The sequence below is a fragment of the Panthera leo genome, chromosome B1 (genome assembly GCF_018350215.1).
Source record: "Panthera leo isolate Ple1 chromosome B1, P.leo_Ple1_pat1.1, whole genome shotgun sequence".
Taxonomy (NCBI): domain Eukaryota; kingdom Metazoa; phylum Chordata; class Mammalia; order Carnivora; family Felidae; genus Panthera; species Panthera leo.
Window position 1 is genome coordinate 48,655,367 of NC_056682.1, and position 13,018 is coordinate 48,668,384.

A 13,018-nucleotide genomic window follows, 5' to 3' on the forward strand; every position below is an offset into this window, starting at 1 on the left:
CCATGCATTTCCCACTCCCTCAAAGGGCTTCCCAGGGTTGCCTCTCAAGCTATTTCCTATGGACACTTTGTTGAGAGTATGGGGGAAATGGAGGTTCATGCACAGCACATACCAGAGTATTGGCACACAGGACATGTTCAGTGGGTATTTATTGAAAAATAGCACAGGGACACCTCGGTGGCTCAGTCGGTAAAGCATCTGACTTCAGCTCAGGTCATGATCTCATGGTTCATGAGTTTGAGCCTTGCGCTCTGTCCCACAGCTTCATATCCTCCATCCCCTGGCTCTCTGCCCACCCCCCTCATTCTCTCTCCCTCTCTCTCAAAATTATAAATAAATAAACATTTAAAAAAAGGAAAATGGCATGGATACTTCTAGAATATACATACTAGCCTCTAAAATAAAGGAGACTGGATATTCTTTTCTCCTTCTGTCTTGTCTCAAATTCTGGCTGCCCTTGAGGACTGAGACTGGTGTTCTGCCCATTGTCTGGCCACCCCTGATGGAAGGGACATGCCCTGCTTTTCCCTCATCCTCACAGCATCTCCTTTGTGCCCTCATGATACACACTGGCTACTTAAAAAAGGGACAAGTCCTTGAAGCCAATGACTGTCAACATCTTCCCTGCTAGTGTCCAGCACTGTGTGAATGGATTACCATGACTTTGGTTCCGCTTCTAAAATCTTGCCTCCACATTTGTGTTTTCACATTGCCAGTTCCATTCTTTTGCCCCCAACTGCTGGTCTAAAAACGTCCCCCTAGAATTACAGTGTCTTGTTAGAGGGGAGATAATTTTTCTGTAAGAATTAGTTCAGAATGAGAGCTAAGGTTAGTCGAGAAAGGTGGCTCCCGGCCCAGGCTAAATGTTAGAAAAATCCTTGGAAACTTAAAAATGCCAGGTCTCCCCACAGGCCAACTCAGTGGCCATCTCTGGGCACAGAGCCGGATTTAGGCTTTCTTAAAAGCTTCCCAGGGGATGCTAATGCGGAGCCAAGGTTGACACCACCAGCCTGCAGATAAAACTTGCATTGTTTCCTTGGGGTGTTCGTGCTTTAGAGCAATGAGAAGTAAACCCTATAGGGTTGTGTTGGATCAAGAGGACAGGACTATTTTGCAGGGACTCAGAGAGAGCTCAAGATTCCTAGGATTCTCACAGTCTATGGAAGTGTTGACCAAACTGTCATCCAAACTGGGCTGGATCTTCTAGGGTCCCAGCCCAGCCCTCTCCCACCTGGCAGAGGACCTCCCACATTGAGCTGTGGGAGTGCTATTCCTCTTGAATTCTCCTGTGTGCAATGAACCATGTGCTGTATGATGAGTTCCTGTGGGACTGAGGCCTCCTGCCCAGGAAGTTCGGGTTGGCAGCTGCGGGTGGGGGCAGACAATGCCATCAGCTCATGGACGGGCCCCCCACCTGGGCCCTTTCCTGCCTTCTCCATTGAGGCTCCCTCCGGGCCACCCATTCTCCGATTCTGCTTCTTCTCTTGTCCCTGTTTCTCTCCTGCTATTTTCTACTGTCTCGCTCTTTGCTTTTTCTGCTCAGCTGTGCCTTGGAACCATGCTGTGGCCGCCTCCTCCCGCAGCTGTGCTTGCAAAATGTGGGCCTCTTGCCTGGAGTCAGTGTGGGAGGAGAAATGTGATGGAGAGAGGGGCTTCTAGAAGAGAATGCTCTCAGCCCGGGAACTCAAGGTCCCGGGGTTTTATACCCGGATGTTGATGCAAACTGCTCCTTTGTGTTTCAGCTTCCCCCAGTCAATAAAGCTGGATGCCTTTAAGGCGAGTTTTTGAGAATGGGAGCAAGTGTGGTTTGCTGGGTCCTGGAGCTTGGTGGGTGCCCTCCCTGGGGCATGAGGCATGGGGGCCTACTCGGACTCATTTTGGGGCTGTCCCTCTGCTGTCTCCACAGGACTGAGATGTGCCGGTCCTAGCTGCCGCCTGAGAGAATGTCTGGGGTGTCCGAGCCCCTGAGCCGAGTGAAGGTGGGCACGTTACGTCGGCCTGAAGGCCCCCCAGAGCCCATGGTGGTGGTGCCAGTAGATGTGGAAAAGGAAGACGTGCGGATCCTCAAGGTGTGCTTCTATAGTAACAGCTTCAACACCGGGAAGAACTTCAAGTTGGTTAAATGCACTGTGCAGACAGAGATCCAGGTAAGTGTGGCGGGCTCTATCCAATTGTCTGCCTCTGGTCTGTCTGTCCCCTTCCAGGGCAGCTGAACAGCCCTCCTTCAGCCTAGCAGGCTCTCCTGTGTCCACTCTCTGGGATGGGGACACCAGGAGAGACACTCTCAGCCTGTAGCACCAGCTCCCCTCCCTGGGGGTCTGCAACCAAGTTCACTGGGGGGACAGATTTTATAGTCTTCATTTGAACCCAAGATCATTTGCCTTATCTTTAATTCATCTCATTTCAACTTATTGAAGATTTATCACATTTGAAGCCCTGCAAGGGACATAAGAGCCTCCACCCTCAAGGAGTATACACTCTGACAGAATTGGGGTTAGAGATACATGCAAGTGATGACATTGAAAATTGAACAAAAATGGTGTAAGACATATGCTTAGCGTTTAGAGAAAGGAGGTTGGAGGATGATAATGAACTACAGACGCCCTAGACCAGGTGGATGGTCGTCAGGCCCTTTCTAAGACAAGGCTTCAATTGGCTCATTCTCATCCAGGGTCATGGAGCCTGTTTTGCAGGTGTGGGTGCCCACCATCATCCAGGCACCTAGATGCCAGGAAGCCAGTTTACCTTAAGCAGATGTATAAGAACTTGTTGTCAAAGGCAGACCTACAGTACACTAATTTTAAACACATGCATTTATAGAACAATTACTTTGTACAGCCTATATCCATCCCTCAACACACATTATCTCATTGAATCCTCCCAAGAACCCCATGAGATAGATACACTGAGGATATCCCTTTTCACTGCCCAGTGTATCCCTTTCTGATGATGCAAAAGAAAGCCAGATTGGTTTTCAAAATGTGCCTTGGTGGGTTTGTTATTTGAACAAAGGAAACACAGGACTTTGGGGAAAACTAACCAGCTTTGAGAAAGCTGGATGAACTCTTTCCAATCCCTTCATCCCCGATCCTTCCCCTGTCCCAAAAGTCAGTATCCCCCAAACTCAGTGTCTCTTCTAGTTGGTGCTGGAAGCAGCCACTCCACATTTTTCTCCTTACCTGCCTTCTGTCTATTACAGCACAAGCTATGTTTCAACACACCAGAGCAGAATGTAATTGATTGAGTCACTGCCTTGGCCAGTTAGCACAGTTGATCACGGTTCAGTTATTCCCTGTGCTCCCTGTAACTGATTTGAAAGTGCCTTGTTTGCTCATCTTATGGTTCCAGAAATGTAGGTAGTGTTGTGTCCTCAGAATAAGCGCTGGGTACCTTCTTCCAGGGAGATGTTTTCATATCTCCTTAACTACCTGCTTCTTGAGACTTCCTTTGGGTATATTATCTTTGCAGTTGGTTGATGTCATCCACTGTGGGTTTTACTAGTTTAATTTTCAGAAGTTAACCTGCCCTCTGAGTTTGGAGGGGGTGGGGCACCTCCTTGCCCTTTACGCTGAAAACCTAAGAGCATCTGATTGGTCTAGATTAGGACTTGTTCTACGGAGTTATAGTGAAAAGGGACACCAAAAGATAGGTACTTTCCAACAGTAGGGAAGAGCAAGAACAAAAGCAGGAAGGCTGCTAAATAGTGAGTAGTTCAGTTGGGGTAATATGTGTAATATTTTGAAAAGTGTCAAAGTTAAGATCAGAAAGGAAAGTTGATGGCAGTTAAGGGAGGGCTTAGAATGTCAGGCTGAGAAATTTGGACTTGGACAGGCACTAGGGAGAAACACAAAGTTTTTAAGCAAGAGAGGAGCTATCCTGGAGCTGATGATGTGCTGAGTGCATAAGGAAAAAAAAAAAAAAAAAAAAAAAAAAAAAAAAAAATATATATATATATATATATATATATATATATATATATAGTGGGACTATAGAAAAGAAAATGGGACCCAAGCCTAAGAAGAATGGCTAGTACTCAAGGCATTATCTGGGTGTGAGAGCAAAGGTAAAGAAGAACAAAGAAAGAAGTGATGGCCTTCTAGGAATTTATGTCCAAGCCTTAGATTTGCCTATTTCCAATCTGCCCTGCAGGTAAAATGGCACCTGCTTATTGCAAACAGCCATGGCTTTAAAGCCAATTTGGGGCGCCTGGGAGGCTCAGTCGGTTGAGCATCCCACTTTGGCTCAGGTCATGATCTCGTGGTTTGTGAGTCGAGCCCCACGTTGAGCTCTGTGCTGATGCCTCAGAGCCTGGAGCTTGCTTTGGATTCTGTGTCTCCGTCTCTCTCTGTCCCTCCCCTGCTCATGCTCTGTCTCTCTCTGTCTCAAAAATAAATAAAACATTAAAAAAAAAAATTTTTTTTAAGCCAACTAGAGCCTGAGCCAGATACGAGTCCACCTTTATAGGTTATATGACCTTAGGCCCAATACTTAACCAACCTGACTTCAGTCTCCTCACTTGGGGATTATGCCCACCTTAGTCTTGTAAGAACTGAAGTGGTATATGAGAAAAACCTATCAGACAGTAGGAGCTCAATCATTGGAAGCTACTGATTAAGTGAATATTAGGTCATTTCCCCCACTCAGAAGTCCAAGGATTTTTAATTGCTCATAGAATAAAGTTCAAATTGTCTTCTTTTAATGTTTATCCACTTCCCTGTCCTATTTTCAAAGAGAGAAGTAAGATGGCCAGATTGGTGTTTTCGAACAGTATATAATATCCTGCAAGATGTTAAGAAGTATGTCCAGGAGAAGGGGTTTTATGGTCAAAGAAGTCTGGGAAATGCTTGGTTAAACAATTCCAAATAGATTCTTTGTGACAGGACTTCCCAGAACCTTAAATATGCTGATATGTGTGGTAAATCACTAAAAAAGGGCCACAGAGGAGATGTTTTCATAACTAAGTCATTTCTTATTTGCCTAAGAAACCCTTCCTTTAAAAGGTGGGCCACTAGTTCTCTGGAAAATAATTTGGGGATATGTTTTCCCTCAACTCTGATAGCAGCACAAAAAGGGCAGGAGAGAGGAAAGGCTGGGGACATGGATTAGGGAGCTGTGGCCATAGTGCAAGTGGGAAATGATGAGGGCCTGAACTAAGGGAGTGGCATTGGAGCAAAGACAAGTCAACACATCTGAGTACATCTAAGGAGGCAGAGTTAAGAGAATTTGATGATTAACTGGATGTAGGGAGGGAGAGAAAGGAAGGAGACAAGAATGACTCATGCGTTTGCTTGGTTAACTGAATAGGTGTCAGAGCCCTTCATTGAGATACCAACGGAGACAGGAAGGTTATGTTCTGAGATTTCAGCTTTATATGTGTTGTGTTTGAAGTGTTTATGAAACGCCCCCATGGAGGAACATGGGCCTGGAGCTGGGGAGGGAGGAAGGACCCAGAGAGAAGGATTTTGGAGTCATAATGCAATGGGTAGGTATGATGTGAATGGATGGGATCACCCACAGAGAGTGAGTAGAGCAAATGAGGAAGAGTTATAATCAGGAAACCCTGGGAAAGCAACTTCTAAGAGGCTGATAGAGAAAAAGGGTTAGATGAAGGAAAAAGAAGAATTATCCAGAGAAAGATGAAGAGAACCAAGAGATTAGGCAGGGGATACAAAGGTGGAGGAAACTTTGAGGAAAGAGTGGTTAGCAATCTCAGACACTCAGAAAGGTCAAGTCAGATAAGGCTAAAAATAAGTTTGTTGGCTTCAGTAACAGTGACCATGTTCTTTTGCTGGGCAATTTCAGTGGAAAGATGGAGGCAGAAGCCTTTGTGAAGTTAATGGGAGAGTGGAGACAGTGAGTATAACCAATATTTCAGAGGGGTTTTGACCGTGGAGGGAAGGAAAGAGGAGAAGGCAAGAGGAACAGTGTTGTCGACAGAAGGAACAGCGTATTTCCAGCACAGATATATCAGCAGAGGATAGGAGACGCAAGAATGAAGAAGAGGGAGGTGTCAAGAACGCCATCTCTGATTCAGGTAGACAGGACCTGGAAGGTCCTGAAGTAGGAAGGTATATGGCAGGTTTGAGGCTAAGAGATGTCCAAGGTTGGCTATTTAAACTATGCTAAAATTTTTTGGTTTCATCTCATCTTTTGTGTAAGGCCACTGATTTAGTAGTTTAAACATATGAATGGCATGAGATTGCATTTTTAAAAGATCACTTGAGTTACATAGTGGAAAATATGTTGGAAGAAGGCAAGAATGGTTGTGGGGGGATGTTAGGTGGCTATTGAAGTGACCCATAGGAGAGATGATGATAACTTAGATTAGGAGTATTGCCATGAAGGTAACGATGATGACAGTCATGGTGACGATATGTTGATGGTAATGGTGGTGGTGGTGATGGTGGTGGTGATGGTTGCGGTGATGATATTGAGGTGATGGTGGTGATGATGATAGTGTTGATGATGATGGTGATGATGGTGGTGATGATTATAATTGTGGTGGTGATGATACCAGCTAACACTTTTGAAAGGACATCATATGTATTATCTTACTGACTTCTCAAAGGAACTCTATGAAGCACATACTATTATTATCTCCATTTTGTATATAACGAAACAAGGTGCCGAGTAGTTAAGCAAATTGCTAGCAAGTAGCAGAGCCTGTTTTCAAACCCAGTCACCACATCTCCTCAGCCTGCACTGTTAACCATCATGATCTATGGAGATAAATTATTACTATCTAGAGAATTTAGGAGATATGAATGAAAGGCTTTGTGGATGGACAGGAGATGCAGGAATGAAGAAGATGAAGGTGGCAGCCCTGGTTCAGGTGAAGAGGGTCCCACTCCCTAAGATAAAAAACATTTGAAGAAAAACTGGTTGGAGAGGAAGCAGCTCACAAGTTCAGTTTGGGACCTGTGAAGTGCAGTTGAGATGCTCTAACATTTTCACATGAAAATGTGGAGCAGACTTTTTGATTCACAATTCTGGAGGAGAGAATGGGGCTGAAGATGAACAGTTGAGTGTTGTCAGCCTCTGGGTGGTGGTTGGAGACATGGCTATGGGCGAGATCATTAATGAAAGAGTCTTAAATAATGTCTTGGTTCATCCCACAAATATTTGTGGAATACCCCATGCACCTGGCACCATGCTAGTTACGGCCTGCGAGTATCATCATACTGCAAAACAGATGCACCCCCTGCTTTCATGGGGCTTTTAGGCCAAGGGTGAGCCTGACATCGACTCACACTAGTCAACGAACCTTGACAAATGGAGGCAAGTGCTCTGATAGGAAGAAAGAGGGTCTGTGAGAGCGTTTTAAAATACAAAAGAGTTTGGTCTAAACATCAAGGAACAGCTTTGCTCTTCAGAACCCGTTTGTGGACACTGTGTACAGTTGCATACAGATCCAGACCCAGCTTTCCTGCCTGAGACTCTTGGGGAGTGCCCCCCCCACCCTCTGCTCCCGACTTCTTCCTGCACTCTCCTTCCCTAGTGGGGCTTTGTGCTTTGACGGGTTTTTCTACTTCCAGCTCCTGTCTTCTTTCACCATCCTCCCCATGCTCAGTTAGCCAAGCACTTGTCCTTCCATAAGAACACATCTGAAACACTGACACCCCCACATAGCTGTGTCTGATCCAGTAGAAACAACAGAGCATCACCCTGGCATGGTCCATGTGGTAGCACATTTCCAAAACAGTTACCGCCATGTGCACTTGCTGATTTCATGTTTTCCTTCTTGTTCTCAACATCTTTCTATGCGAATGCAATAGCCTCCTGATGTTTTCTCTGGGCTGTTAAAAGCTATGTAAATAAGTGCTGGCCCTTGAGTCTAGGATCCAGCAGAAAGCAGACAGGTGTTGAAGGGAAGGGAGTGAGTGCCAAATGAGAAATGTATTTTGCTCTTCTTGAGTTTTGGTTTCCCTTCTGTTTGGTATTCATAAGAAATTCTGTTTGTTTGGAAGCTCTGACTCTCTGTTGCAAGTGGAGGCTTATATCATTATATATTTCTCTAACATGCTAATTTGCTTGTCTGGGAAAGAGGTTAAGATAACACTTTGTAAACAACTAGCAGAGTGCCACCCAGGCGTGCCCACACAGGGCGTCTCTCTTTGACTCTTACTAGCTTCTCTTTTATTCCCATTCTCCCTTCCTCTCCTCTCCTCTCTCTCTCTCCCTCTCTTGTTCTGTCCCTCCCTTCCCCTTTCTCCTCCCCCCACCCCATCTTCTTCTGCGTAGATTGATCTTACATCCTGATTTATGTCAGATAGTCCTGGTTTACACACACTATCCAAGGATGATCATTAACAGTACCCCTGCCAATCTCAAGAACATCATGATTTGGAGGATAAATTATATGGTCACTACTCATAAGTGCCATATTCACTCTTGTCTTTGCCGGGCATACTGACTTGCTGGCTCATGGTGTTTTCTCTCTCTGGCTGATGTCGGCTGACCCACTCTCTGCGTAGGCTTTTCTGCTCATCATGGGACTTCTGTGTCTCATACAGGAGGGCCTCAAGCAGAAAAGTAAGTACTTATCTGCAATATGGTGTGGTCACAAGAGTGCTGGGGGGACCCACACCTCTAAACTTCTCTCCCTTGGCCAGCCTCTGTCATGCTGAAAAGCCATGTTCAAGATTCATCCTTGTTTTGTCCTGAAACTTCAGTCTACTAATAATCCACATTTACATCCCTAGGGAGAACAGAGACTAAGCCAGCATTTGCCCTTCTGCCTGGTCTAGCCGCATCCCATCCCTCACAGCAAGACTTCTAGGCTGCAGGGTTGGCCTGCAGCACGTCTTGCCTGGTGTGTGAGCAAGGCAGAATCTGGCCCCAACGTAACCTGCTCTGTACTCACTGACCTCCCCTATAAATCCAGTGGTCATTGTATATACAATACATTCAAGAATATTCCCAGAAGGATACATTTCAGATATTGAGACCCAGTGTCCCTGCCCTATACATGTTAGTTTCAAGTTTAAACCTGTCACTTAACCAGACACTGGGTACTATGGACTGAACGTTTGTGTCCCCCACAACCCCACAAATTCATGTGTTGAAGCCCTAACCCCCAATGTGATGCTTTTAGGAGGTGAGGCCTTGGGGAGGTGATTAGGACTAGATGAAATCATGAGGGTGGGACCCCCATGATGAGATTAGTGTCCTTTCAAGAAGAGGGAGAGACACCAGAGCTCTGTCTGCCATGTGAGGACCCAGAGAGAAACCAGCCATCTGTGAACCAGAGAGGGAGCTCTCACCAAAAACCGAATCTGCTGGCACCTTGATCTTGGACTACCAGCATCTCAAACCATGAGATATAAACATTTGCAGTCTGCGGCACTCGGTTACATCAACCTGAATGGACTACGGCACAGGGTCAGCAACCCCATGTGGTCAGAGGAGGTGTCTCCAGCCCCAAAGTTCATGGTCTCAGGTTCTTTGTTCCCAGAACGAGCCCCGCCGCCCTCCTTCAGATGTCCCTGGGGGTGAGACCACAAGGTTGAAGTGCAAGAGGAAATCCTTGTCCCAGAAAGTTGCTGTTTCTAAGACAGGTTGCCCTAAGGAGAATACACAAAGCCATGCAAGGCTAGTGCACCATACTTAAGGACAGTCCCTGAAAACCTGAGAGGAAAGGGTTCAGCCAGGAGACCACAAAACATTACCACAGAGACTCTCACAGTGATATAAAAAAAGGCACATGAACAAGGACCTCCTCCTTTCTGCATCCCCTCCCCATTTCCTGCACTTGCTTACCAGGCCAGCCCACCCACCCACAGACGCCTGCAGAGGCGAGCGCCAGGCAAGCACGCAGAGTTCTGAGCCTCTCTGTATTTATCTGGATGCCTACATTCATTATATCGACAAATTAGCAGTCAGGTGCCTATGCTTACGTTTCTATTTTTAATCTGGCAGTTGCATTGCCGAGCGTCCCTGTTAGACAGAGGCTTTTGTCACATCAGAATGAATGCTCTCAGAGTGATAAGTTATGCTAACTTTTATTATTTTGTTCTTCGATCACTTTTTAAAAACTATCCCTTAGGTGTGTTGAGAACTCAGAACTTGTATAGCTGTTGTATTTGTTTCCTAGGGCTGCGGTAACAAATTACCACAGAACCAGGGGCTTATTAAACAGAAATGTGTACTCTCTCACCATTCTGGAGGCTGGAAGTCCCATATCAAAGGGCTGGCAGGACTCAAAGGCAGACCCTTCCCTGGCTTCTTCCAGCTTCTGTGGCTCCAGGCTTCCTTGGCTTAGGACTACAGGACTCCAATCTCTGCCTCTGTCTTCACATCCCCTCCTCTTCTCCCCTCTGTGCACCTCTTGTCTGTATGTCTTTTGGAAGGACACTTGTTACTGAATTTAGGTGCCACCCAGGGAGTCTAGAATGATCCCAGCTTGAGATCCTTAACTTAAGTACATCTGCAAAGACCCTTTTTCCAAATGAGGTTATATTCACAGATTCTGGACTGGACGTATCTCTTTGGGGTCATCATTCAACCTATTGCAGCCATCAGTTAGGATCACAGTGTCTGTTGGTGGTACCCCCTTCCAGCGTACACAGATTCATGTATATAGTACACAGGTGAGTGTGAGCACTTTGCACACATCTACACACCCACACTGAAGTGAAACCTAGGTGTTGGGAAATGACAACAGAGCATGGACTGATGCTACCTTTCCCCACTGCTGTCCAGGATGTCCTGTGGCCACCCTGTGCCCTGGAAGGATGTTTCTTATGACACTGTCACACTATGGGATGCCATAGGTTGGTTCCTTGACTGAATCTCACCCAGCCATATAGCTTGAAATTGGTGACCAAATTTATAGCACTGACTCCATGATCTCCTCCCATGCCTCCAGCTCAGGTGTCCACCTTGCTGTCTCCACTGGACATCTGATTTCGGCGTGAAGGATCATACCCAAAATCCCCTCCTCAAACTCTGCTTCTCTTCCGGTCTTTCCTAGCTCCAGTAACTGCAGCTCTGCTCTCTCCGTTGATCGTGTCTCAGGCTATAGACCTCAGAGGCATTTGTGAATTCTTTCTTCCTCTCACACACTGTATTTAGTCTTTCCGGAAATCCTGTCAACCCTACCATCAGAACACCCGAGTTCTGACCACTTCCTTCTCAAGACCTGTCACCTGGAATGATGTGCTTGCCTGCTAACTATTTCTGCCCATAGCCCACTATGGTCCATTCTTCAAGAAGCGACTATGGTGAATCTTTAAAATATCAGTCAGCTGTAGAGATGTATTTCAGATATAGGTTAGAACATTTCACTTCTCTCTGTTATTTATTTTTTGTTTGTTTATATTTATTTATTTTCACTACTCTCCTTTAAACTGTCCAATAGCTACTTTTCTCACTGAAAATAAAATCCAAAGGTCTTACCTTGGCTGACAACCAATGTTGGCAAGCCATGGCCTGCAGGCCAAATATGGCCCACCACCCATTTTTGTAAATAAAGTTTTATTGGGACACAGTCACACTCACTTGTTTACATATTGTCTATAGCTGCCTTTGAGCTGCAACAACAGAGTTGAGTAGTTGCAATAGAGACCACATAGCCCTCAAGCCTAAAATATTAATAACCGGGACCTTTACAGAAAAGGTTTGCCAAGCCCTGGCCTAGCCCTCTCTGCCTTTCCTCCTGTCACTTCACTCAGTCCTCTCTACCTCAACCCACAGGCCTCTTCACAGTTGCAAAAACGCACCAAGCACACTGGGGCTGCACACTTTGGGACTCTGTATGATACGGTTTCTTTGCCTGGAAGGTTCTAGCCCCACAAAGAAAGCCACTCCTCCCTCCCTTACTTCCTTTGGGGATCATTCAAATTCCCCCTTATCAGAGAGGACTTTTGGGCCATCCCCATTCTGATGACTGTATCTGCTTTGTTTGTCTTAGTACTTATCAGAACCTGAGATATTAGTATATGTATTAACACCACCCTCGGTACAAAATAAGTTCCATGAGAGAGGGACTTGTTTTTGTTTCCCCAATTTGCTGAATGAATTAACGAGTAGTTGTTTAATGATGGATAGATGGATACATTCCATTTATAAAGCCAATAGAGATTTACTGGCTAGAATTCCATGTCTCAGTTCCAAATTCTAGTGGGGAAGAGAGAGCTTCTGATTGATCTGATGTGTACAGGGGGTAATGTCTTGGGTCTGTGGCAGTAAATGTCCAAGAAGTGCTGTAAATAGGGCTGGCAGATTGGTTTATATATCCGCTACAATGATCTTCCTAGATGAGGCAGATGATATGAGTCACCAGGGAGTTTTTAAATACCAGGTTTCCAAGTCCCATCCCAAATTCATTGAATTAGAATCTCAGGGGCTGAGACTGGTCACTGCCTCAAAGGACTCAACCTCTGCCTGCAGAATACCCATCTGGCTCAACATTCCCTGGAAAAGGATGATCAGAATCACTTAGATGGTGGGAAGCCCCGGGGTATGAGGTAATGTTATAGGGTCTAGGAATTCACAAAATACTTTTAAAAGATCTATGAAGGGGTGACAGGAGAAGGCTGGATGAGGCAGAGGAGAAGAGGAAGTGTGTGGGTGGGCATCAGGTGGCTGGAGATGGCCATCTCCCATTGTCCCTATCTAAATTTGACAGTAACTGCCTCTTGTCCATCTCGAAACAGAGGTGGCCTCTGGGAGATAGGAGGCCTGTGTCTTACTCACCATTATATCCCCAGTGCCTACGTGGAGCCTAACACAGAGTGGGCAATTAATAGATGTTGTGAATGAATGAATGAATGAATGGACTGATGCCTAGAGAGTACTCAAATGAGATCAGTAATCTTCCAGATCACTTGATATAAAGACCAAATAGGAAGTTGACTGGAAGGGAGATTGCCATTCATAAGTAATAACATGTAAGAGGGGTAATAGAATTTTAGCTGGCCCAAAGTAGAATTCCCTGGATATTCTTGGACAAGTCACTTGACCTCCCTGGGCCTCACTTTCTTCATTTAAAAACAGAGTCACATTAAGGAATCTCTAA

General features: G+C 45.6%; 1 protein-coding gene across 6 annotated transcripts in view; it reads left to right on the forward strand.

The window, feature by feature from the left end:
* PTK2B (protein tyrosine kinase 2 beta) overlaps nt 1-13,018 on the forward strand; it is a 125,560-nt gene that overhangs the window by 62,788 nt on the left and 49,754 nt on the right. For 5 of the 6 annotated variants that reach the window (XM_042934919.1, XM_042934917.1, XM_042934920.1 and 2 more), the window contains exon 2: nt 1,907-2,147. In XM_042934919.1, the coding sequence (XP_042790853.1) occupies nt 1,944-2,147 (204 nt within the window). In that variant the 5' untranslated portion in view covers nt 1,907-1,943. Of the gene's footprint in view, nt 1-1,906; nt 2,148-13,018 lie in introns of those variants that run through there. The other variant, XM_042934922.1, reaches the window with a different exon arrangement.